The sequence below is a fragment of the Olea europaea genome, chromosome 21 (genome assembly GCF_002742605.1).
Source record: "Olea europaea var. sylvestris chromosome 21, O_europaea_v1, whole genome shotgun sequence".
In the NCBI taxonomy this organism is placed as follows: Eukaryota; Viridiplantae; Streptophyta; class Magnoliopsida; order Lamiales; family Oleaceae; genus Olea; species Olea europaea.
The window spans coordinates 14,956,953-14,982,162 of NC_036257.1; the positions used below are offsets into that span (position 1 = coordinate 14,956,953).

The window sequence follows — 25,210 nt, forward strand, 5'->3', positions numbered from 1 at the left end:
AAAAAAAAGAAAAGTAAAGAAAAGGATCACTACTGTATAAACGGAAAGTTTCAAAGTAAGCATTATACAATCTCCAAAATCAGTAAAATAATAAAACCAAGGGTTTTATTTTATTACATTACGAATTATTATTGGAAGTTATAATTCGTGGATTGTATATACCTCTCTTTTTCTTGGAAAAAAGACATTGAAAACATTTCGTCTTATGTACTTCTATGCAAAATCGATTTAAGAATTATTTTACATTTATTTTTTCTATAGCAAAATTTAAGAGTTCTAAAAATCGCTTGTAATTGCAATAGAATTAATTCGATAATTGTATCATGGAAGTAATTGTTCAAAGGGGCACTGCAGTTCACAAACAATTTTACTTTAGAACACCGTACTGTGATAAGCATCGTAATAAATTTTCTTACTCTATTCATTAAAATTGTTGTTCTCAACAAGTATCCGCAACTAATTTTCCAGCATGTACATACTATTCGCGCGGGTGACAATCCAACAAATATTTGATGGCTTCTATATTTTTTAGATGGAGAGTGCGGCCTCCATGTGCATCGTACATATACGTGTCAAAAGTCCAAAACATGCAGCAGCATAATGATTTCACATAAAGAAATTGAAGTCTGACATGTAGAAGAGTCGAATCTCTAAAATTTAAAAATATTTTGAATTTTTCAATAAGTAAAAAGTATTTTTCTGATTTTTGTCTCATGTTAATACTAATAACTCATAATTTTTCTGTTCTTTCTGCATTTTCCATTCCAAAACCAACAGCATTATTGGAGTTCGACGATACTTTCTTCTGTTCACTTTTTGGAAACTCTCAAGCAAAACCAACTTTTCTTCTTTTTCCTTGTTCAACTTTTGATTAATCTTCGTCTTCATTAATTAATATAATGGGGGTGTGATGAAATTTCTTTGGCTGGATTGAACAGAATCAGAGTTTTAATGGAGTTTTTTCTTACCAAAAGGGCTAAAACCAGAACAAACTTTGTGAAAATCGTTATTTTCAGTGTTTATGCATCTCTTGTTTTGACGTCTGTTGCACAACTTCTGCCTGAAAACGAAGGTACGCTCACCTTCATTAAGCAACGTCTCTGTGTTTCTGTTAAGATAATTAAGCAAGAATTGAAGGTTTTCCCTTTTTTTTTTTTTTTTTTTTTACTGTGATTCATGCATTTCTGTATTACTGTAACTGCCTATTCAATCTGGAAGTTAATCTGGGTATTCTTTTGCTTGATATTTTTCCTATTCATTGAATTGATAGCCTATCGGGTATTTTTGGTACTTCTTAATTATGTTAGTATAAGTATAATATGAAAAAGATAAGAAAGAGATGGACTTCCCATGGCAATTATTTTGCAATAATGGATTATTTATTTTTTATTTATTTATTCAACTTTTCATTCAAGGATTTCTGTTAAGATAAGATAAAGAACTGTATTTCAGTACAGTTATTTAGAAGAAAAACAGATTTTGTTTGATTTCTCATATATTCTATGGTTGCTTTTATGCTTTGACAGTACAAGTTCTTGAAAGAATATCATCGAGATTACAAAACAAATACTGGAATGTTACGCGAAGATCTTGCAGTGAGAGTACCGGTTTTAACATGACCATTTGGGGTGACGATGTCTACAGCAATGTGACTTGTGACTGTTCATTTGTTAACAAGACTGTTTGCCATGTGACGCACATGTATGCTCTTACTCTTTTTTCGTTCAAAGTTTTTGTGATTGTACATTTATGGCAATTTGGTAAGGTGGATGTGATAGTAGTGGACAATATTGACAGAAAAAAATTAAAATCTTTGATTAATAACAAAAAATTAGTTTTAACCCAATATGCATAAAGCATGTTTGGCCAATCTTCACGCGGATCCTTGGATTGTATACAGCCACTGGTGTCCTTCCACATGCTCCATTCCTCCACCTAAGCCTCAGAGATGGGGAAGGAGGAAGCAAGAGCACGAAGTCAGATCTAAAGAGAAACGTAAAATTACTTTTTTAAGAAAAGTAAATTTGTGAATGAACAAGCCAATGTGTTTGAAAAGAATAGTTGCTTAAAAAAACTTCTAAGCTTAGACATGTTTGGCTAGGCTTAAAATTTAATTGACTTTGTTGTATTTATGGCCTCCATATTTTGCATTGAGAGTTTTAAGAAGAAATACAATGGTTATGAAATAGATATAAAGAGCCTCTTCCATATAGCCCAGGGAGTCGAAATGTACCTAATGTTTTGTTTTCTTCTCTCATTTTACCCTCAAGGGGGGTGTTCTTATGGTGAATTGAGATGATTAACACGGTCATTATTCATTAAGAAATTGTTATTTATTTAAGTCATGTTTCAAATTCAACTCTACTTTGTATGTACAGCCAGATGAAGGGTTTCAATTTGACTGGAATCTTGCCTGCAGAATTTGCGAATCTTACTTATCTAAAAGAGTTGTAAGTAGCAACATTGTTATTTTGGGTACTCTATTGAGTTGATTGAATATGTATGCCAGTCATTTACTTTCATTTGTTAATTTACATAGAAGGTATAGTTCGATACGAGTCTATTTTTGCTTCTGAAATTAAAGCAGTTGCATTGAGCTAATATTTTCTATTCTGTCTTTTTCCCTCATTTTTCATCTAAAGCAGAACACTTACATGACTTCTTTATCATCCCAGAGATCTAACTCGCAATTATATCTATGGATCAATTCCTCCAATCTTCGGTCAGCTTCCTCTTATTACTTTGTAAGTTCTTCTTAATGGGACCTCCAAACTCCTGTTCCTACCTACCTATATAGAGTGGTTGAATATATTCGCTATCATCTTCATAACAGGTCACTTCTTGGAAACCGTATCAATGGCATAATTCCGAATGAACTTGGTGATATTAGCACTTTGGAAGAGCTGTGAGTGATAAATATGGTATTATGGTATATTATATCCGAGGAAGCAACTATACCAGCTGTGCTTATGATGTGAACTGTATTGTAGGATTTTGGAAGATAATCAGCTCGAAGGAAATATTCCACAAAACTTGGGAAGTCTGAGAAATTTGAGGAGACTGTAAGGCCACTCGACATGATCTCAATGTTTTTTTACAATATTTTCGGGCCTCTCTCTTTTTCTTTTTGTAAGATGGTTGCAGCAGTTTTATTCATTACTTCGTTGTAGAAGTTAGATATCCACCAATGCTTTTCTAGTTATTTTATTACTGTTTTCTAACTTCAAGCTCTCTTAATATCAGCACAAGAAAGTTTACAAATGCTTTTTTGATTGTTAGAAACTGTTTGCAATTACGATGGTTAGAGACATGTCTGCTCATGATGTATTTTGAAGGGACAACTATTGTGTTTTTTCTTTTCATTATTACGATTGGACCATTTTTATATGCATAATTCTGTGTCATCGTTTTTGTTTATTTATTTTGATATGTCATCACATAATTCTACCCTTCATTGACAAGATAATTTAGATTGCTAATATTGGACTTGTCCCTGCAGCCTTCTTTCTGCAAACAGTTTCAACGGGACAATACCGGAGACATTCAGTAATCTAAAGAACTTGACAGATTTGTAAGTCGTTAACTGTATTTGAGTATATTGGATTTAGGTCTAAGATATCTGTAAAGTTTGCTAGGCCATTGGCTAGGGCACTGGTAAGTAAAACGACCATAAGGTCTTGAGTTCTAATCTGGGGACAGCCATTTTCTGCATATAAATTTGAAAGTTTAGATCTGTTTTTAATAGAACATTTAAGCCAAGAGAAGGAACTGCGCCTCATTTGATTATGAACTTTGAATATATCTGAACTTTAGTAAACTGTTTGCAGTAGGATCGACGGCACCAGAATAACAGGAAAGATACCAGATTTAATTGGCAACTGGACCAAACTTCATAGACTGTGAGTATCCTACTGGTATCTGTACTTAATTTCTCGCTTGATTTTTCATGAATAATGATGACTTCACGCGTCCTGATAGCAAGCTGATAGAATATCTAAATTCATTGCAGAGATATGCAAGGCACATCAATGGAGGGCCCCATTCCTTCCACAATATCCCAGTTAAAAAACTTGACACAATTGTAAGCCAAAATATTGTCTTAGCAAAGGCATTATATCTTTTACTATTTGTTCCAACAAAAGAAAAGAAGATAAAGGTCAACTTTTACAGATGATCATATAGATCAGAATCTCAAAGAGAACATTTTTAATCAATTGCATTTTCATTGTCAGGAGGATATCTGATTTGAGCGGACCAACCATAAATTTCCCCAATTTGCAAAACCTGACAGCCATGGAGGAGTTGTGAGTATCGTATTATTTCCAGAAAACACTAAAAAAAAATTATTTATTAGATGTAGTTTTTCTGGCACATACATGTCATGAGTCCTTCTTGTGAATTCAGGACATTAAGAAATTGCTCAATCGATGGTCCAATCCCAGAATATATAGGAGACTTGAAGAGTTTAAAAACAATGTAAGTCTTTCTTTTATGATAATTTTTTTATTTTTAATGATTTTGAGAAAGAATATTATTCCATTTAGTGAGCGTTTTGACTTCATCTTATTATATCCTGAGTTAGAACAATTAATGATAGGAGAAAGCCTAATTCCATCTTAGAATTGATAGCAAACCCCTTATATGGATTTTGACATTCCTAATTCTTGTTGGCTCTTTATTTGACATTGAGTTAGATGCGATGAATGTTTATATATATAGTCTTCCAATGGTTTATTTTGGGGCATAAACACAACTGTTTAATGTTATTTATTTCCAGAATTAAACTTTATATTGATGTTTGTATTCTTCTTTATTGTTTTATCCTAGTGAAATTTATATTTTCAAATGTTTATTTGCAGTGACCTGAGTTTCAACATGTTGAATGGTCAAATCCCGAATAAACTTCAGGGATTGTCGAGATTGGTATTCCTGTACGCATCGTACTCTTGGAATATAAACTTTCTTTTGTTATACGTTCCTTTACTTCATTGAATTTTCACAAAAAGTTTTACTTTCTTTGTTTGAATAAAAATTATCATCAAGAGTTGAATTTTTTGTACCTTATGATGTAGGTTTCTGTCTCATAACTATCTAAGTGAAGATGTACCTGGATGGATTTTGGATAGCAATGAGAATATGTAAGCAAAATTATTTGAGCTTTGCATAGCATAGTAATCTTCATTATCACTGTTGAGACAATATCAATTAGACATGGAAATGTGCTATCTTTTCTCATATGAACTTGTGAGTGTTTGAATGGAGAAGAGTTCTTCTTCTGATGATGATGCTGAAAGAAAATTGAGATGCTGCTGGAAGGAAAAAATTGATACTGCTGGAGAGAAAACTGAGATGTAAAAAAGCAGAGAGTTTTTCTTCTATATCAAAAACGTTTTTTTGATGCATACATACATCCCCTTCGATAAGTTTTCAATCACTCTACCTACTACATAAGACTTCACATTTTTACACCATATATTTTACAAAAAGTACGGAGAACTTTGCTTAAATTAAGGGAAAAATCATACATTACAAAACTCATTGCAACAGTAAAAGTCACTGCCCTGTACAGCAAAAAGATCATTATATCAACACTCCTCCTTGAGCATTTTGTTGACTCCAAGCATTGATCTTAGACATTCAAATCTAACTTTAGGAAGAGCTTTTGTGAAGATATCTGCAATTTGATTCTCTGAACAGCAATACTGAAGACTGATCTCTTCATTTTTCTCAGCCTCCCTCACAACATGATACTTGATCTTTATGTGCTTTGCTTTTCCTTGATGAACTAGATTCTTTGACATTGCTTCATTTTTCTCAGCCTCCCTCACAACATTATACTTGATCTTTATGTGCTTTGCTTTTCCTTGATGAACTAGATTCTTTGACATTGCTATAGCAGACTTATTGTCACAATAAATCTCTGTAGCCTTTTTTGGAATGAATCCCAAATCACATAAAAATTTGCTGAGCCAAATAGCTTGATTTGCAGCTGCTGTGGCTATATATTCTGCCTCGGCGGTGGATTGCGCAACAACTTCTTGCTTTCTCGAATTCCATGAAAATATGTCTGAACCAAAAGAGAAACAATACCCCGAAATGCTCTTCATATCATCCACACTACCTGCCCAGTCACTATCAGAATAGCTCCTCAAACATCCATCTACAGATTTTTCGAACCACATTCCAAAACCAGTAGTTCCTTTTGAGTACCTCAAGACTCATTTTGCTGTTTTGAAATGGATATCACTTTGAGAATGCATAAACCTTGAAAGAAGACTCATTGTAAACATCAAGTCTGGCCTTGTTGAAGTTAAGTACAACAAGCTTCCAATTAAACTTCTATAAGTACCTTCATTCGCCTTTCCTGCCTCGTCTTCTTTTGAAAGTTTTTCGTTAACTCCAAGAGGCGTTTCAGTTGGCTTGCAATTTTCCATCTTATATTCCCTCAAAATTTCCTCTGTATACTTCTTTTGAGGGATGAATATACCATGATCGGTTTGATAAATCTCCATGCCAAGAAAGTAGCTCATGTCAATGAGATCACAAGATCACGAAGATTACGGATTGATATACTACCATATTTAGATTGTACATATTTAGATTGTAATTATAATTTACATATGTAATTTTGGGAATTCTATATATTGCAAGGATCCCACACAGAGGAAATTCAATTCGGCCAAAAACATTGTTAGCTCATAACTCCAAGATTTGTCATTTCAAATTGTTGCTTCATTTCATCCCTAAAGTTGTTCATCTCCACTTCATCTTCTCCCATTAACAACAAATCATCCACATATAGAGAAATTATCAAAACACCTGCATTTTCCCTCCTTTTTACATGAAGAGTGGCTTCATTTTGAGTTCTTTGAAATCCTTTTTGTTGAAGATAACCATCAATTTTGCTATACCATGCTCTAGGCGCTTGTTTTAAACCATAGAGCGCATTCTTCAATTTGTAAACTTTGTCCTCCTTTCGAGCAATGATGAACAACATTGGCTTCTCTACATATATCTCCTCTTTCAACATGCCATTCAAGAAAGTAGATTTAGCATCCAGCTGATATAATTTCCAACTTCTCATGGCTGCAAGTGCAAGTAGTATGATAAGCCCATGGTGATCTTTATATATGAACAAAAGAATAGAAAACCACCCAGTCAGGTGCCAAATAGGGGAATAGTCCAGTCAGATGCCATGTCAGCTAAGTAATATCCATTAATTCTTATGCATGCCGTTTGTTATTTTTGTTAGTCGTTGGGGAAGGGTAGTCAGTCAGTTAGAATATTGCCAATAAATGTAATGGGGGGAAAGGTAGTGATCTCATGGAAAATTCACGTGTCTAGTAGGAGAGTAGGGCCTCTCGAATGCTCTTGGCTGTTTGGGTTATTATTCAGTTCAATAAAAGTTCCATTCAATTTCAGAGTTATTTCTTCTTTTGCATTACAATCTGTGAATTTCAGTTCAGGATTCTATCATTTTGGTATCAGAGCATCTGACACCTGGGAAAGGATGACCCTATCAGATCGAGTGGACTCGTTGGAAGGGAAGATAGAGGGTGTGCAGAAGGATATGGCATCACTTGTGGAAAAAATTGATGCAATGATAACACAGTGGGTAGAAGCAGAAAGAAGAAGGAAGGAGAAGAATAGCCCAGAAACTACCTCCGATTTCCCAAATAACCCCGAGGTCACAACCATGTCCGACGAGTCAGGTGGCTGCCAGGAGGGGAAGAAATTAAGAGAGGAAGATAACCGGTCAGAAACCCGAACCCGCCAATTGGAAATGCCCATCTTCGATGGTGAGAATCCCGATGGATGGTTATTTAGAGCTGAGAGGTATTTCAGCATGAATCAAATGACGAATTGGGAGAAATTGGAGGCAGCAGCAATTTGTTTCGAGGGTGAAGCGCTAGCCTAGTTCCAATGGGAAGATAGCCGGCAACACATGCGCCGGTGGGAAGACCTTAAAACCTAAATTCTGGAGCTGTTTCGGCCATCACAGGAGGGTACCAGCTGGAGAAATTACTGGCGCTCAAACAGGGGGGCTCTGTAAGGGATTACTGGCGACAATTCGAGGCGATGGCTGCGCCCTTACCATCAACGATACCAGAAGAAGTACTGGAATGCAATTTCATAAATGGGTTGACTCCCATTATAAGGTCTGAAGTAAGGATGATGAAGCCCAGGGGATTAGCCCACACTATGGTTCTGGTCCAACAAGTTGAGGATAGAAATGAAGCTATTGGCCAGGCCCAATTTCAGCAAGGCCCAACGAAAATTAAAAGTAACCCAAACAACACCTACAGCCCATTAAATCCCTTCCGGAACTCTCAGACACACAACAATTCTTCATTCCAGCGAGTTACAACAGCAACTCCGAGGCTTTCGACCACGAACCTGCGCGGCCTGGTAAGTGGAAAAGGGGCAACACCATATCGGAGACTTACTAATGCGGAGCTTCAAATGAAAAGGGAGAAGGGATTATGTTACAAGTGTGACGAGAAATATCAGCCGGGTCACAAATGCCGCCTCAAGGAGCTACAAGTGCTTGTCGTCCAGGAGGAGGAAGTAGGGGTGGAGTCGATGGAACAGGGAACTGATTCGGAGGAGAATGAGGTGCAAGAAGGGGTGGAGTTATCTCTCAACTTGGTGGTCGGACTGACCACCCCTAAGACAATGAAGGTAGCTGGTTCCTTAATGGGTCACGAAATCATTGTGCTAATTCACTGCGGAGCGTCCCACAACTTCATATCTATGGAGTTGGTAAAGATGCTGGAAATTCCCGTAATAGGGACCAACTGTTACGAGGTTACTTTGGGATCAGGAACTACAGTCAAAGGAGGAGGGGTTTGTAAAGGTATAGTTGTGACATTATCCAACATCGAAGTGGTGGATGACTTCCTCCCTCTAATGCTGGGTTGTACCGACCTGATCTTGGGAATGAAGTGGTTAGGCACCCTGGGCCAAACGCAAGTGGATTGGGGGAAGCTGATAATGAAATTTAAGGTGGGAGGCGAATTGGTCGTGTTGCAAGGCGACTCTAGTTTGCAGAAGACTCAAGTTTCCATCAAGTCAATGGCCAGAAATTTTAAGGAAGGGGATCAGGGAGTACTTCTGGAATTGGGGAGTCTGAGCCTGAATGATGAGGAAGAAGGGGTGGGGAACTCGGGCGAGGTGATGGAGGTCCTACAACGTCACCGTCGGGTATTTGAGTGGCCTAACGAGTTACCCCCAGAGCGTTCTCGTGATCATGCGATTGTGCTACAAACTGGGGCAGTCCCGGTTAATGTGAGACCGTACCACTACCCGTATTTCCAGAAGAACGAGATTGAGAAGTTAGTGCGGAGTATGTTAGAAGCAAGGATAATCCAACCCAGCTGTAGCCCATTCTCTAGTCTTGTCTTGTTGGTTAAAAAGAAAGACGGGAGCTGGTGCTTTTCTGTGGATTACCAAGCGTTGAATAAAGTGACAGTTCCTGACAGATTTTCGATACCAGTAATTGATGAATTGTTGGATGAGTTACATGGAGCGAGCATCTTCTCCAAATTGGACCTGAAATTAGGTTATGACCAGATAAGGATGAGACACTAAGATGTTCCAAAGACAGCATTTCGAACTCACGAGGGCCATTATGAGTTCTTGGTCATGCCGTTTGGGCTTACGAATGCCCCGGCCACTTTTCAAGGACCGATGAATGATGTCTTTCGGCCTTACCTCCGAAAATTTGTGTTGGTCTTCTTTGATGACATTTTAATATACAGTAAATCTTTGGGGGAACATCAAGCCCACTTGGACATTGTGTTGACCTGCTTACAGCAGCACCAATTATATGCAAACGAGAAGAAATGCACCTTTGCACAGCCTCAATTGGAGTACTTGGGCCATATTATATCAAGGAATGGAGTGGCGGCTGACCAGTCGAAGGTTAAGGCAATGTGTAGTTGGCCCGTACCCAGGAACTTGCGAGAGTTGCGCAGTTTCTTGGGCCTCACCGGATACTATAAACGATTTGTAAAAGGGTATGCAAAGATAGCTTGGCCATTGACCGAACTATTAAAGAAGGATGGGTTTAACTGGAGTAAGTCAACAAAGGAAGCTTTCTGCAACTTGAAAAAGGCTATGACTGAAGTTCCTGTCCTAGCCTTGCCGGACTTCGCGCAAGTGTTTGTAGTAGAGACGGATGCATCGGGGAAAGGTTTGGGTGCTGTACTAATGCAAAGGCAGCACCCGATTGCTTATTACAGTCAAGTCCTACCTACTAGTGCGAGGCGCAAGTCGGTCTATGAGATCGAACTGATGGCCATCGTGTTTTCTATCCAAAAGCGGTAGCATTATCTCCTAGGCAGACATTTTATAGTGAGGGCTGATCAACGGAGTCTGAAATTCCTTTTGGAACAACGCATGGTTAGTGAAGAACATAAAAAATGGATGACCAAACTTCTCGGCTTTGACTTTGAAATTCAGTACCGACCAGGATTGGAGAACAAAGCTGCGGATGCTCTCTCACGAGTGGAACCGATCATGAGTTTTCTTGAAGTCTCCTGCCCCCGTGTATTACAAATAGATGAGGTTAAATTGGCCGTTACCAAGGATGAAGAGTTATGTAAAATCATCACCAGTCTGAACACAGGGACAGCAAAGCCAGGTTACTCAGTGGTAGAAGGAGTTCTTCGTTACAATGGCAGGATGGTTTTACCCAAACCATCTCCCTTCATTGAGATGATGCTGCAGGAATATCACAACACTGGAGTGGGTGACCATTCGGGCTTTCTCAAAACTTATAAACGGGTTGCGCGAGAAGTCTATTGGAAGGGGATAAAAAAAGATGTCAAAGAATTTGTAGCTCGATGTAAGGTATGCCAGTGGAACAAGTACTTATCATTATCTCCCCAAGGGCTGCTACAACCACTGCCGATCCTGGAACGAGTATGGGCTGATGTTTCGTTGGATTTTATTGAAGGGTTACCTAGATCGGAGGGTTGGGACACTATTCTTGTAGTGGTGGACCGTCTCAGTAAATACAGTCACTTCATTGGACTAAAGCATCCATTCACAGCCCCCATGGCGGCTAAGGTGTTCATTCGAGAAATTGTCAGGTTGCATGGCATTCCTCAATCACTGTGTCCGATCGAGATCGAATTTTCATGAGTAAATTCTGGGAGGAACTTTTTCGGGCTCAGGGGACTGTTCTTAAAAGAAGCACGGCGTATCACCCCCAAACAGATGACCAAACTGAAGTTGTCAACCGGTGTTTAGAAACATACTTACGTTGTTTTGCCTCCAGTAAACCCCGATCTTGGGGACAGTGGTTAGCATGGGCTGAATTTTGGTATAACACGTCGTTTCACACAGCTACAAAGCACACTCCTTTCCAGATTGTATATGGTTGCGACCCTCCATCGGTTCTGCCATTTGAAAGGGGGATGAATTTAGTATCATCAGTTGAGCAATCACTAATCAGTCGGGATGAAATGCCCCAACATCTTAAAATGCTTTTGCAACGAGCCCAACTAAGGATGAAACAACAGGCAGATGGGCATCGTCGCGACGCACAATTGGAGGTAGGGGACTTGGTATATCTGAAGCTAGTTCCTTACCGACAAACATCAGTCACTCGTCGATCATCAGCAAAGCTCCCCCCTAGTTATTACAGCCTATTTGCGGTCGAAGCCAGAATTGGACAAGTAGCATACAGATTGAAACTCCCTCTAGAATCTACCATTCATCCAGTTTTTCATATATCGCAACTCCGTAAAGCAATAGGGAACATTCAAGCAGCTCCTAGCATTCCAGAATATTTTGCTAAGGAAAATCAGTACATGGTGCAACCTGAGGCCGTTTTGCAGATCCGTAGCAACCCAGACTCAATTCTTGAAGTGTTGGTCAAATGGAAGGACGCCCCGAACTATGAAGCTACATGGGAATTTGCTGAAGGAATACGCCAGCAATTTCCGGACTTCCACCTTGAGGACAAGGTGGATTTTGGAGGGGGGAGAAATGATAAGCCCCTGGTGATCTTTACATATGAACGAAAGAATAGAAAACCACCCAGTCAGGTGCCAAATAGGGGAACATTCCAGTTAGATGCCATGTCAGCTAAGTAATATCCATTAATTCTTATGCATGCCGTTTGTTATTTTTGTTAGTAGTTGGGGAAGGATAGTCAGTCAGTTAGAATATTGCCAATAAATGTAATGGGGGGAAAGGGTAGTGATCTCATGGAAAATTCACGTGTCTAGTAGGAGAGTAGGGCCTCTCGAATGCTCTTGGCTGTTTGGGTTATTATTCAGTTCAATAAAAGTTCCATTCAATTTCAGAGTTATTTCTTCTTTTGCATTACAATCTGTGAATTTCAGTTCAGGATTCTATCATAGTAGTCATTGTTTCCAATCTTGCAACTGGAGCAAATGTTTCACAATAGTCAACTCCAAATTTTTGTGAATATCCCTTTACTACAAGCCTTGCCTTGTGCTTATAAATTGAGCCATCCAAATTTAATTTTGTTCTGTAAACCCATTTGACTCCAATGACTTGTTTATGAGTTGGTTTATCAATAAGCTCCCATGTTTGATTTTTTTTCAATCATTGTTATTTCATCTTGCATAGCAACTCTCCATTCTTGACTTTCAGTTGCTTCTTTATAGCATGTGGGCTCAATCATAGCCATTCTACAATTTTCATAAATCTCAGCCAATGATTTAGTTTTTTGAACTGGTGATTCGAAAGTAGTAGAAGAATCATCAGATTCTCTATCTGAAATTTCAGGAATGGTTTCTTCATTTTCTGCAGCAACTATATCTTGAGCCTCAATAGTAGATTGCTTTTCAACCTTTGTCTCTTCCCAATTTCAACAAGCATTTTCAGCAACCCTCACATCTCTACTTACAACTATTTCTTCCTTTTCAAGGTTAAAGATTCTATAACCTTTTGATTTAGAGCTATACCCCAAAAAATTCCTTTCTCTGCCTTTTCATGAAGCTTATCTCTTTTCACGTTAGGAATGTGAAAATAACATATTGAACTAAAGATGATGTGACTTGCCGAAGGTTTTGTTCCAATCCACACTTCAATTGGATTTTTATCTTGCATGGCCTTAGTTGGAAGCCTGTCTTGCAAATACACGGCAGTATAGACAGCCTCTGCCCAGAATTTCTTCGGAAGTTTTTTTCTCAAAAATCATACATCTTGCCATTTCCATCATTGTTCTATTTTTCCTTTCTAAAACACCGTTTTGTTCAAGCGTATATGCCACTATTAGTTGCCGTTCTATACCTTCATCTTTACAAAATTTATCAAATTCCCTTGATGTATATTCCATTCCCCGATCTAAACTCAACTTTTTCAACCTGCAACTAGTTTGAGTTTTCTCCAGATTCTTGAATTTTTTGAAAATGGATAAAACTTGAGACTTTCTACTCATGAAAGACACCCATGTCATTCTTGAGTAATCATCAACAAAAAGAATGAAATATTTGTTTCACTCAATGAAGGAGTTCGAATTGGTCCATGAACATCAATGTGGACTAGTTCCAATTTTTCCCCGGCTCTTGCACCACTTGAGGGAAAAGAAAGTCTATGTTGTTTTCCCAATTGGCAACATTCACATACATTTTTATTCAGATTTATGAGAGGTAAATCTCTAACCATTCCCTTTTCATAAGAAAGTTTGAGTGATGACAAGTTTAAGTGCCCAAATCTCTTGTGCCAAATCCAAGTTTCATCAGCATTACTTCTATAAGCATGTGAACTAAGGCAAGAAGACCAATTTAGTGGAAAGCTGTGATTTTTCACTTTAACATTAAATAGCTGTGCTCCCCATGAATCATAAATCTTACAACATTTATTTTTAAACATCAAGCAATAGCCTTTATCCATCATTTGAGCCACACTTAAAAGATTTTGATCCAAATTTGGTACTAACAAGACATTTGAAATAAGCTTAGTACCTTTACCTTCAGCATTGACATATTGTGCATTCCCCATCTTCACTTTAGTCTTGACTGAAGTGTCCAAAGTAGTGAATTGATTAGCATCTAATGTCATATGATTGGTACACCCACTATCAATATACCAATTTGTGCTCATCCTTGGCTGTGATTGTTGTGAAGTCATAAACAATAGTTCTTCTTGCCTGTCAATAAAACGAACAATTTGAACTTGTTTATCTCCTTGGCCTTGTAGAGTTTCTTGATTTTGTTTTATCTTGCAATACCTTTCAATATACCCAAAATTTTTACAGAACCTGCATTGCTTCTTGCCTTTGTGCGAACAATCATTTTCCAAGTGATTTGTTCTATTGCAAATTTTGCAAGGTGGATATTTTCCTCTTCTATCAACTTCTTGTGGTAGCATCAACAACTTTACCTTCGTTATCTTTTCCAGTAGGTTGGTTCCTTAAAGGCTGGTTTCTTGCAGGAAATATATTTACTTTATGCCTCAATTGGAAAGCTTCTTCAAGAGACTCCTCACTTCTTTTACTAGTTCTTTGTTCATATGCATGTAGAGACCCAATAACCTCTGTCACTGTCAACTTGCTGAGATCCTTTGATTCTTCAATAGCTGAAATTTTTTATTCAAACTTTTCAGGTAAACTAATCAAGATTTTTTTCCGTTATTCTTTGATCAGAATTTTTTTCTCCACGAAGCTTCATCTGGTTCACAACCTCTATGAGTTTTGAAGAGTACTGTGCTTCAGTCATCTTCAACATCTCAAATTTTCTCCTCAACATTTGCAGCTTTACTGTCTTAACTCTTTCTGTACCTTGAAACTCCTCCTATAACAAATCCGATGCCTTTTTTGTTGTGGTTGCAGCAACAATTCTTAGAAAAATATTTTCTGATACAACAAGATGGATGAAAGAAAGAGCTTTATAGTTTTTGGTAAAATCTTCCTTTTTTTGTTTGATTTGTGCTATAGTTTGATCTTGTGCCTCATTTGCAGGCTCAAAAACCTCTTCTACTGTTTTCCATAGATCATAAGCCATCAAGAAAGCTTTCATCTTTACTACCTAAAAATCATAACTTTCTCCAGTGAAAATAGGAGGTGCAGGCAAAAGAAACACTTGTTGTAGCCATGATAACTGTTTTCTCAGGCCCTTAAGATCTTAACAGCTCCGATACCATGTGAGTGTTTGAATGGAGGAGCTTTTCTGATGATGAGAAAACTGAGATGTAAAAAAGTAGAGAGTTTTTCTTCTATATCAAAAACGTTTTTTTGATACATAAATACATTCCCTTTGATAAGATTTTAGCCACTCTACCTACTACATAAGACTTCACATTTTTACACCATATATTTTACAAAAAGTACGGACAACCTTGCTTAAATTAAGTTAAGACCATACATTACAATACTCATTGCATCAGTAAAAGTCACTGTCCTGTACACCAAAAAGATCATTTTATCAACAGAACTTGTATCCCAAAACATATCAACTTGAAAGTGGCCTTTTTTTGCTGTAAATTTCCAATCAGAACTCTGTGTACAAATATGCACTGCTCAACAATACTAAAATTTTAGGTAGTAAAGGACTTTGTATTGACATTTCCCGGCTCCACTTCTCGTAACTGATATTGGGGTTTCATACCAAAACCAATGGGCATTAGATGGAGTAGATCCTTTTATACGTAAATTACTCATTGGATTTCTTGTTAACCAATTTCCCAACAAGCTCTTCAGATAACTTTCTGTCGTGTGCCTGGTACATTTTATGTGAAGCGTATCTGCCTTCATAATTCAAAAAGGGGGAAAAATGAAATCTTTAAACAGGGCCTGTGTGTGCAGGGATGTATCCTACAACAACTTTACAGCTTCACGAGTAACTGGCTGCCAGTTCTCCTCATCTGTGTGAGTTTCTGAATAATATTTAAATGAGTTTAATTTGTGATTACTGTTTCTTAAATATTTTTGTTCTTTAACAGGAACTTAGTCGCCAGCCATTCAACTTCAAGCAGCGACACGTGAGTTCCTAGAAAAGTCTATAGGTGTTTAGTCTTGTTCTGTTTAATCATTCTACTGCTCCTTGCTGATACTCTAAAATTATGAACCTTTTATTTCATAGAACTCCATGGTGTTTGAAGAGGGACATCCCTTGCGCCAGTAAACCTGAATGTAAGGATTTTGCTATAATGATAAGACAGTAGGTATCGATTTGAAGTTCGATTGCCGTTGACCCTGATGTCACCATTCCATTATACGTGCAGATTATTCCTTGTTTATAAATTGTGGAGGAAGAAGGATTACCTTTGAAGGAAATGAATATGAAGAGAATTTAAGCAGGGATGGTCCATCACACTTTGAGTCGCATGATGGATGGGCTTATAGCAGCACGGGGGTGTTCGTGGGAAATGAAAATGCTAAATTTGTTGCAACAAATAATTCTTCTCTGACAATGAATGGTGCAGAATTTTATCAAACAGCTCGCCTCGCGCCTTCTTCGCTCAAGTATTTTGGACTTTGCTTGCGCAGAGGTAGCTACAGAGTGCGCCTCCATTTTGCTGAAATAATGTATACAAATGACACCACCTTTAGCAGCCTTGGAAAGCGGCTATTTGACGTGTCAATCCAAGTAGGTCACTTAATTTTCCAGCAGACATCTATCTCTTTCTTGGCCAATTCGTTAACATCTTTTGGATATTTGCTGTCATGAACTTATTTCTCAGGATTTATTAGGCTCCATTTTTCTCTTTTCACTATAGATGGTCAGTGTTCATTCGACTCTTTATGCAGGGTGGGGTTGTTTTGACTGACTTTGACATTGTAAAGGAAGCTAATGGTGTTAGGAAAGGTATTTACAAGGATTTTAATGTCCTCATCAATGGCAGTACTCTGGAGATCCACTTGTACTGGACTGGAAAGGGCACCACTGCCATCCCTGACAGAGGGGTATATGGACCATTGATATCTGCAATAGCTGTGACACCAAGTTAGTATACTGTGATTTTGAGTGGTTCGCTATCCTTTCTCACCGCCTCATAACGAGACATTTCTTTCCCTGCAGACTTTCATATTGATACCGGGGGGCTATCTGCTGGAGCTATCTCTGGGATTGTAGTTTCTTCATGTGTGTTCGGATTTTGCATTTTAGCTGCGCTTTGGATGAAAGGTTATCTTGGAGGAAAAGATGTTGAAGCTAATGGTGAGGAACACCCCCCCCCCCCCCCCGGGGGAAAATATATATATATATAATAAATAAATTATGCATTTCCTTTTTTTTTTTTTTTTTTTTTTTTTTTGGGTACAGTTCGATGAGCTATTAACATAATTATCACCCATAGATTACTAATAGATTGAGTTTTTGTGCAAAGTTAAGATTATTCTTCTCTTCTGCCTCTCTCTGGTTGTGCATCAATGCTGTTGTTTCAGTGTTCGTATTGTATGAACTTATGTCAATGAACAATTTATGTTATCTTCTCGTGACAGAACTTCGAGCCCTTGATCTACCGACTGGTCACTTTACACTAAGACAAATCAAAGCTGCTACAAATAACTTTGACCGTGCTAACAAGATTGGAGAAGGAGGATTTGGGCCTGTGTACAAAGTACTTACTAAAATTTCCCTCCTTTCAGTTGTTGATTAAGAATATGTTCTATTTATTCCCTGAACGTGTGCAAAAAGAGGAAGGATGAAGGCGAGAAGTATTTTTCCATTTTATATGTATCTGATAATTAATCTCCCTTACCATATTAGAATCTAATGATTAATATGCCATGTATATAATCTGATATTGATCTCGTTTCTTTAGGGTGTACTGTCGGATGGTACAATTATTGCTGTGAAGCAACTTTCCTCCAAGTCGAAGCAAGGAAACCGCGAATTTGTTAATGAAATAGGCATGATATCTGCTCTACAACATCCTAACCTTGTCAGGCTCTTTGGCTGTTGTATAGAATCAAATCAGCTGCTGCTTATATACGAATACCTGGAAAATAATTCTCTTGCTCGAGCACTTTTTGGTAAATACTTTGCCAGCGTATCTACCTGTCATAAAATCAACTTCGATTTTTTATGTCATTCAATTTCCGTGTTCTTTCATTTAGGTCGTGAGGAACAACTGTTGAACCTCAACTGGTCAACAAGAAAGAAAGTATGCTTAGGAATAGCTAAAGGTCTGGCATATCTTCATGAGGAATCTCGGTTGAAAATCGTCCATAGAGATATAAAAGCTACAAATGTGCTTCTCGACAGGGATTTAAATGCTAAGATATCAGACTTTGGTTTGGCTAAGCTTGATGAGGAAGAAAACACCCATATCAGTACGCGAATTGCTGGAACAGTGTGAGCCTTTTCCTCCCCTTATTCTTCTTCTTATACAAAATTCTGTTATGATGATGGCAACTGTGTTGTGCTATATTTGTATGTAATCTTTTATTCGGTTCACTAAGTAATATCAAATGTTTTACATTTCAATGTATTTATACTTTCAGAGGTTATATGGCTCCTGAGTACGCAACGAGGGGTTATTTGACAGACAAAGCAGACGTCTACAGCTTTGGAATAGTTGCTATCGAAATTGTCAGTGGAAAAAGCAACACTAATTACAGACCGAAAGAGGAGTTTGTCTACCTTCTTGATTGGGTAAATTATTTTTCTCATGCTTTCCGCAGATTTAGGTTTAGTCTGTTTGTTATTCATTTCACCATTTTGTGGATTCTAATCCTTTTCTCTTCTCTTACATTTGCCGAATGTGAAGGCTTATGTCCTACAAGAGCAAGGGAATCTTTTAGACCTCGTGGATCCTACTCTCGGTTCAAAATACTCCGAGGAAGAGGCAATGAGGATGTTAAATTTGGCACTGTTGTGCACAAATCCGTCTCCTACACTTAGACCGTCCATGTCTTCTGTGGTGAGCATGCTTGAAGGCAAAATCCCAGTCCAAGCACCAAAAATCATGCGCCGTACCCCAAGCGAGGGTATTAGATTCAAAGCCTTCGAGAAACTCTCACAAGAGAGCCAAACACATGTTTCGACATACTCTCAGGATAGCAAGGAGCAAAAGAGTGATTCAGTTGATATGCCATGGATTGATTCTTCGATCACCTCTTCAAGTAGGGATGAAACGCGGAATCAAACTCATGGATCATTCTTCAGCAAGTAGGCTTCTTCCTGCTTTTTATGATGTAAAATTAGATTGATTGATGAAGCATATCTGATACTCGTGAAAATGTTTTGTTGTAATTTCCAATCTGTAAGTTGAAGAAAAAACTTTAGATTCAATGATCTAAATAAATATTATTTTGTCACCGTTTTTAGTTATAAGTGTTGACGGCCCAATTTCTTTCCCCTTTTCTTTTTTTTTTTTCTTTTTTTGGTAAGTATTCCAACATTTTGTTACTTTGGTGGATGAAACGGGTCTGCTGATGGTCATCAGGTACATGTTCAATCAAGATTCAGCATAAACATTATTAGTCACTCAACTCAAGAGTAAGCAATGGGTTAGAAGGAAGATTGAATTGTGGTGCAAACTGAGGGACTGAATAAGACATTTAAGCCGCATTTCCTCTTTTTCGGCTTGCGAACGCTGCGGTACAGCAGGGATTGGCTCAGTCTTTTCCCGACGAAATCGATAACTAGTGCAAAAATGGGGTTTGCATTTCTATTAGATGCATGATTATTCCGAATTCAATCGTCTTGGGATAGTCTTACTCTTGGCTTCCTCAAGGTTAATTTGGAAAATAATCTGATTACTTCATGCAAGCTCCGCTTGGCTCGTGGATATAGGTATATAGCTCAGTAATGATCTTCTCTTGCAATTGGGCTGTTAAATTCTGGGTTGGAAGTCTGATTATCCAGACCGTAATGATAGTATTTTGTTCGTGTCGCACTTTTTTAAGTAATGGACTAGAAGACTAAAAATATACTAGCGAAAGACTATTAAAACGGGCACTCGAGAATGTAGATAGGGACATTTTTTGGTATGAAAAGTCTTCCTCCGATGTTCCGTATAAAAACTAATGAATATGGTACATTCATACAAATCCATCCCAATAGGGATTAGAAATGTGGTCAATATCGTAAAGAATAAAGAGATACCGTCTATACCAAATGAAAAATTAATTTCGGTGTTACTAAATTGCTTTCAAAAAAATATGCATGTTCAGTATATCAGATCCACCAGTTGAAAAAAAAAAAAAAAAAAAAAAAAAAAAAAAAAAAAAAAAATTTTTTTTCCACTAAAAAAAAAAAAAAAAAAAAAAAAAAAAAAAAGAGAGAATATTATTTATTGCACTGAAAAACAAGTAATGAATCCACCGGTTCAATTTTGCTTGAATTTTAAACAGGTTTGATTTGATTACAATTCTAGTACCTAGAACAAAGAATCATTCTCGGCTCTTACCTTTATTTGTAATTTGATAAATTATTTTTATTTGTTAATATTTTGTATGGAAATGGAACTTGTCGCTTGCATTTAATGAAGTTTATTGTTTTGATTTTAGACGTGAGTACTATCTTTTGGCTTAAAATTAAGTACTGTAATTTTCATTAATAATTTTAAAATTTTCATGATGGAACCAAACTAAACCAAATCGAAATGATTCGGTTCGCTCAGTTATAGTCAGATTTTACGTATAGAATCAATTTCATTATAAGATAATCATTGGTTCTCAAAAACGAACCGAATCGAACCGTACATAACCACGCTACCCCTAATAAGACCTTTAATGGAAACGGAACTGGTCGTAAGAGGAAATGTTAAAGTCTACATTTAATAAGTAAATACGGCTTGTCTCTAACAACTTAAATACGTAGACAAGATAGTTTTACCAATCTGAACCTACCATTTTTAGCATCCCAATAAGATGAAGGTAGTAACAATTCATAATTTTCATCCCTCCTCTAAAATGGACTGCTTGCCATTAAACCTAATTTTCACATGAGTCCCTTTTTTTCATTCTTCTTTCTATTTAAATCATAAGTAGTTCTTGAACTGAACGTTTGGAATATCATCAGTGGAAGACTCAATTTTTCCCAGAAATATTGATGACAAAGATGAAAAGAATAAAGGGTTGTTCAACAATTCCTTTGATTTTCTTGGATTCAAATGCAAAGATGAAAATTTTATTGTCAACTTGATGAAGTATTCTGTACTTCTGGGAGCTGAGAAGCTGTTAATGGCTCGGAGATCGTCTGGACCGTTGGATTGCTCTACTTTTGAGTCCTGTTATGATAATGAAGTGAATAACTCTGAGGTTGGAAGAAATGGAGGCAAATGTGTGCCTGGGAAGTACAAAAGTTCGAGTCGATATGATAGAACGATTGGATCGAGCAATAAGCTTGTTGATATGCTGAAAGGGATGAATTTTCCCGCAGAAAGCATTGCTTTCTTGGCAGTACTAATGCTCAAAGTGGCTCGTTTTCTACTAAATCTCTTCCTGAGATTTTTCACTTTTCCTATTTTGATATTCAATTTTTGGCTAATGGTCTTGATGTTTCCATTTCAAACTCTTACATGGATTAGAGAGAATTTGAAGAAACGGCTGCTGAGATTATGCAATGCATTCTGCTCAATCTCAATTGGCTTCGTATTTAATCAGCTTAAAGCGCAAAAATCAGTGGGCCTAATTTCCCCTTAATATTAGTAATCATTACCAAAATGAAAATTTTAAATTGTTAATTATTGTATAAAACATAATTCGCACTTATCCATCTATCTTTTAGCTGTCATCATTATTATCTAGATTTAAATGATTGTACTATTATAATATAACCATTATATTCATAAATTATACTGTCTAATCTCACTTTGATGATATTTTAATTATAAAAATTATGGTTTCAGTTCTACTTTATATATAACAAGAAGATATTATTATATTATGCAACCGGTTTACTCTGTGTTGGAATTTGTCAGGCTACGAGAGTAACAAAGCAAGATTATAAGTAAGCCCCTAAACCAGTGTAAATATCTGTTTCAATGATTCGGTGTGACTCCTCGGATGAACTTAACTGTCGAAAGCACTCTCATACTTAAGTTTCAATGATTCAATGTGAATCGGGTTGAAAGCACTCCCAAACTTAAGTTTCAATGTTGCAAGGATTGTGTTAATTGTCACTTGAGCCCAGAAAGGAAGGAAACGAGGCCTGGTGTAAGTGACGAATGCTTCTTTGTGTATTGATGAACACCTTCTGGTCTTGGGATATGAAAACTGTAGAGAATCAAGTCAGCAAAACTGAATTCAAGGCCGAAAATTTATAGGGTATATAGAGGAGTTCGTCCCCCGCTTCCTTTGCTCCACTAGCCCAGAAGCATTTCGTCGATTACTACGCCCTTCCTCGGCTGAGGAGTGTCACATGAGACGAAAGGTTCGATTCTTTCCCTCTTGGCGGGAAGTGAAGTGGGCCATCATCTTCGTTGAATGCATCGATCGTGAGGAAGGAGCCACCCTGAGATGAGAGGGAAGGTCGATTTGACTCAAATCATCAGAACCAAAATCACAGCAAATCATAGCTGCAAATCAGGAGCCTAATCACAGCAGCAAATTTGATGAAACAGCAGCTGATTTGGTGAAATCACTGCAGCAGATCAGGAGCTTAATTATAGCAGCTGATTTGATGACAAATGAGGAAGATTTGATCCAGCTATTATGCTATGTTAAGATTGTAGCATAAATGTAGGGATTGGTTGTAGATTTCTCTATATATATATTGCTGTACAGATCACAATTCAATTCAACAAAATAGAGGAATTAATTCTTTTACAAAAACCAACACCATTTTTATACAATTCTTTCAAGCACGATCAGTCTACCTCAACCAAAAATGAGAGGCAAATTTCCCAAATTACTGGTGAAATCCATGAAGAGAAGAAATCACAACAAGTGCACTGATGAAAGCAATATTGATCAAGAGAACTCGTGGAAAAATGGAGATTTTCTTCGTAAGAGAATAGGTAGTTTTATCATTTTGAATGCTTGTGGCAGCAAAAAGGCTCAAAAAATGTCTTCATCAAGTAATCAACCAATGGAAACTAACAATGCAGATGATTCAAATTTGAAGAACGTTCCAGATTCGATGGCAAAACAACAAACTATATTTGATGAGATTCAAGACGCTAAAGAATCGGCAGGGCTAGAAGAAAAAGTACTTGATAAGAAACCTAAGAAAATGCCTACAAAAATCTCAAGGTTCATAAGAAAAAGAATCGGTTCCCTTTTTAGGAAATTGAAGCTTGATGAAAAAAGCAATGGTGGAGCCAGCGAGAAAAATAGTTCACAGAAAGTTGATGAAAGAAAGCGCATAATGAAGAAACTAATAATACGAGATGGAGAAGAAGAAGAAGAAAAAGAGGAAAGAAATGAAATGGAGTTATAATGGGAGAAAAGTGCAGACCATTGAATCTCTCTGGTGCCCTTCATTATGATACAGATGGAATTTTGATTCCTGAAGAAATCCTATGACAAATTTGACACGCTCGACTGAAAATCTTGTCCGTATTACTTTGTGTACATTCCATCATTCTCTTTTGAACATGTATTCATCAATCTTTATTCCACAGGAAAAAAAATGATTGCTAACAGATGTGTTTGCAAAAGTAGACAGATAAGTATAAAAGGAATTTCATCAGAGTTACAATTCTTGTATTAGCAGAATTCTATAAAGAACCTAAAATTATTATATTATAACATAATAAATTCTCTCTGTCCCAGACGTGTGTGTGACTTGACTTGGAGTTGTTATTTTAGAAATTGTCAATGGTAGGAGCAACACTAGTATTAAGCCAAAGGAGTACAACTTCTATCTTCTCGACTGGGTAACTTATTACAATAATTTTACGTCTATAATGCAGATTTAAGATCATATATGTTTAGGAATGGGAAAGAAAGATTTGAAGATGCTGTATTGCAATTGATTAGAGAGAGTTGAAGAAATGATACATTCTACAATGATTCTATTTGGTCCCCTCTAAAGTTAAAAAGTTCTACATAATTGTTATTAGACGAACTTTGCTTTGTGACATTGAGTATTGGAATATCAAACCACAGCAGAAATGAAGATGCTAGCATAGGATAGAATAAGAATTCGGAATATTTGGCCACAAGTGTAGCAACAGGAATTGAGAATCAATGACGGGAATGAAGAATTTGTTTTTTGAGACAAGTTGCATAGACCTAAAAAAGATTCGATTCACAACAATGTGCAATCACATAATAAATAAGTTAGAGAGAAAAAAAATCACTTCTTGATTTCATTGGGTAATTCAGTAAATTTAGTGATGCATCAAATGAAAAGGTGAAAAACATTTATGTGGCCATCCCCAAACCTTGTTGAGCATAAGGATTAGTGTTTTTGTTGTTGATAGTTTGCATAGAATATTGTTCAAAAAGTAGCAGATATATTATCTTGATTTTTAATCTAATCTATTTCTCTATTCAGATTTTCCAGTTCCATCAGAAAACAGCTTGTCCGTTGGCATTATAATTGGGATAGTGATTGCTGTTCTATTTATAGTCTTGCTGGTTCTGAGTATTTTTTGGTGGAAGGGCTGCTTCAGACCAAAAGATACTCTAGAACAAGGTAAATGCAATTATTCAACATTAGCGAACAATCATCATCTTAGTGTTCATGTGTGTATACGTATTACCAAAGGCAGTATGCAGTTCTTAGTGCACATGATATAATCTAGTGCAGTCTGATTAACTCAGTCAATACTCTTTTAACTTTGTGTCTGTTGACTAGAAATAGAGTGCAGTTTGTCTAAACTATTTGAATAATTCTTTTTGGTAGATCTAAAGGGTCTAGGCCAACACACTGGAATATTTACTCTAAGGCAAATTAGAGCTGCCACAAACAATTTTGATCCTGCCAATAAAATCGGAGAAGGTGGTTTTGGTCCTGTGTACAAGGTATCCTTGGGAAGATCTAATTTCAGTATAATATCTAAGTTTTTGTCACTATAAACCCAGTCACTCAGGTTGCTAGAACCTTTTGATGTTTCCATTTTGACGTCAAATGTTGTTTGAAGGGCCGTTTGTCAAATGGAACCATCATTGCCGTGAAGCAGCTTTCTTCCAAATCAAAGCAAGGGAACCGTGAATTCGTGAATGAAATAGGCATGATTTCTGCCCTACAACACCCTCATCTCGTAAAGCTATATGGATGCTGTATTGAAGGCAACCAGCTGTTGCTTATCTATGAGTACATGGAGAACAACAGCCTTGCACGTGCTTTATTCAGTAAGTTTCAAACATAGTCTTAATTAACTTTGTTGC

The 25,210-nt window shown here is 37.1% G+C and overlaps 1 protein-coding gene and 1 long non-coding RNA gene across 4 annotated transcripts in view; both read left to right on the top strand.

Annotated features, from left to right (window-relative positions):
• The first annotated feature begins 694 nt into the window (after window positions 1-694).
• On the top strand, window positions 695-19,252 carry LOC111370852 (probable LRR receptor-like serine/threonine-protein kinase At1g53440). Of its 3 annotated transcripts, none has more exons than XM_022992748.1 (24): window positions 695-1,072; window positions 1,527-1,701; window positions 2,379-2,450; window positions 2,676-2,744; window positions 2,834-2,905; window positions 2,991-3,062; window positions 3,500-3,571; window positions 3,828-3,899; window positions 4,010-4,081; window positions 4,233-4,304; window positions 4,405-4,476; window positions 4,860-4,931; window positions 5,073-5,138; window positions 15,770-15,847; window positions 15,922-15,960; window positions 16,062-16,111; window positions 16,204-16,568; window positions 16,730-16,925; window positions 17,001-17,138; window positions 17,423-17,541; window positions 17,746-17,956; window positions 18,041-18,278; window positions 18,428-18,578; window positions 18,694-19,252. In XM_022992748.1, exons 1-24 carry the CDS (start codon window positions 952-954, stop codon window positions 19,096-19,098), a joined length of 3,069 nt encoding a protein of 1,022 aa, XP_022848516.1. In that variant the 5' UTR covers window positions 695-951; the 3' UTR covers window positions 19,099-19,252. The 3 variants fall into 3 exon arrangements, with proteins under 3 accessions (XP_022848516.1, XP_022848517.1, XP_022848518.1); XM_022992749.1 differs by having other exon boundaries at window positions 696-1,072; window positions 15,785-15,847; XM_022992750.1 differs by lacking the exons at window positions 695-1,072; window positions 1,527-1,701 and adding an exon at window positions 2,187-2,285.
• Window positions 19,253-23,836: 4,584 nt separating this feature from the next.
• LOC111370854 overlaps window positions 23,837-25,210 on the top strand; it is a 15,180-nt gene continuing 13,806 nt past the window's right edge. The window contains exons 1-3 of the long non-coding RNA XR_002698499.1: window positions 23,837-24,515; window positions 24,726-24,844; window positions 24,964-25,178. This is a non-coding gene — a long non-coding RNA (uncharacterized LOC111370854). The remainder of the gene's footprint in view (window positions 24,516-24,725; window positions 24,845-24,963; window positions 25,179-25,210) is intronic.

Excerpts from the sequence above, each read along its gene's own strand:
- LOC111370852 (XM_022992748.1), top strand. The coding sequence starts at position 952 with ATGGAGTTTTTTCTTACCAAAAGGGCTAAAACCAGAACAAACTTTGTG. Across the intron at positions 5,139-15,769 it reads TTGGATAGCAATGAGAATAT|GGCCTGTGTGTGCAGGGATG; the intron begins GTAAGCAAAATT and ends ATCTTTAAACAG. Across the intron at positions 17,957-18,040 it reads TCTTGCTCGAGCACTTTTTG|GTCGTGAGGAACAACTGTTG; the intron begins GTAAATACTTTG and ends TCTTTCATTTAG.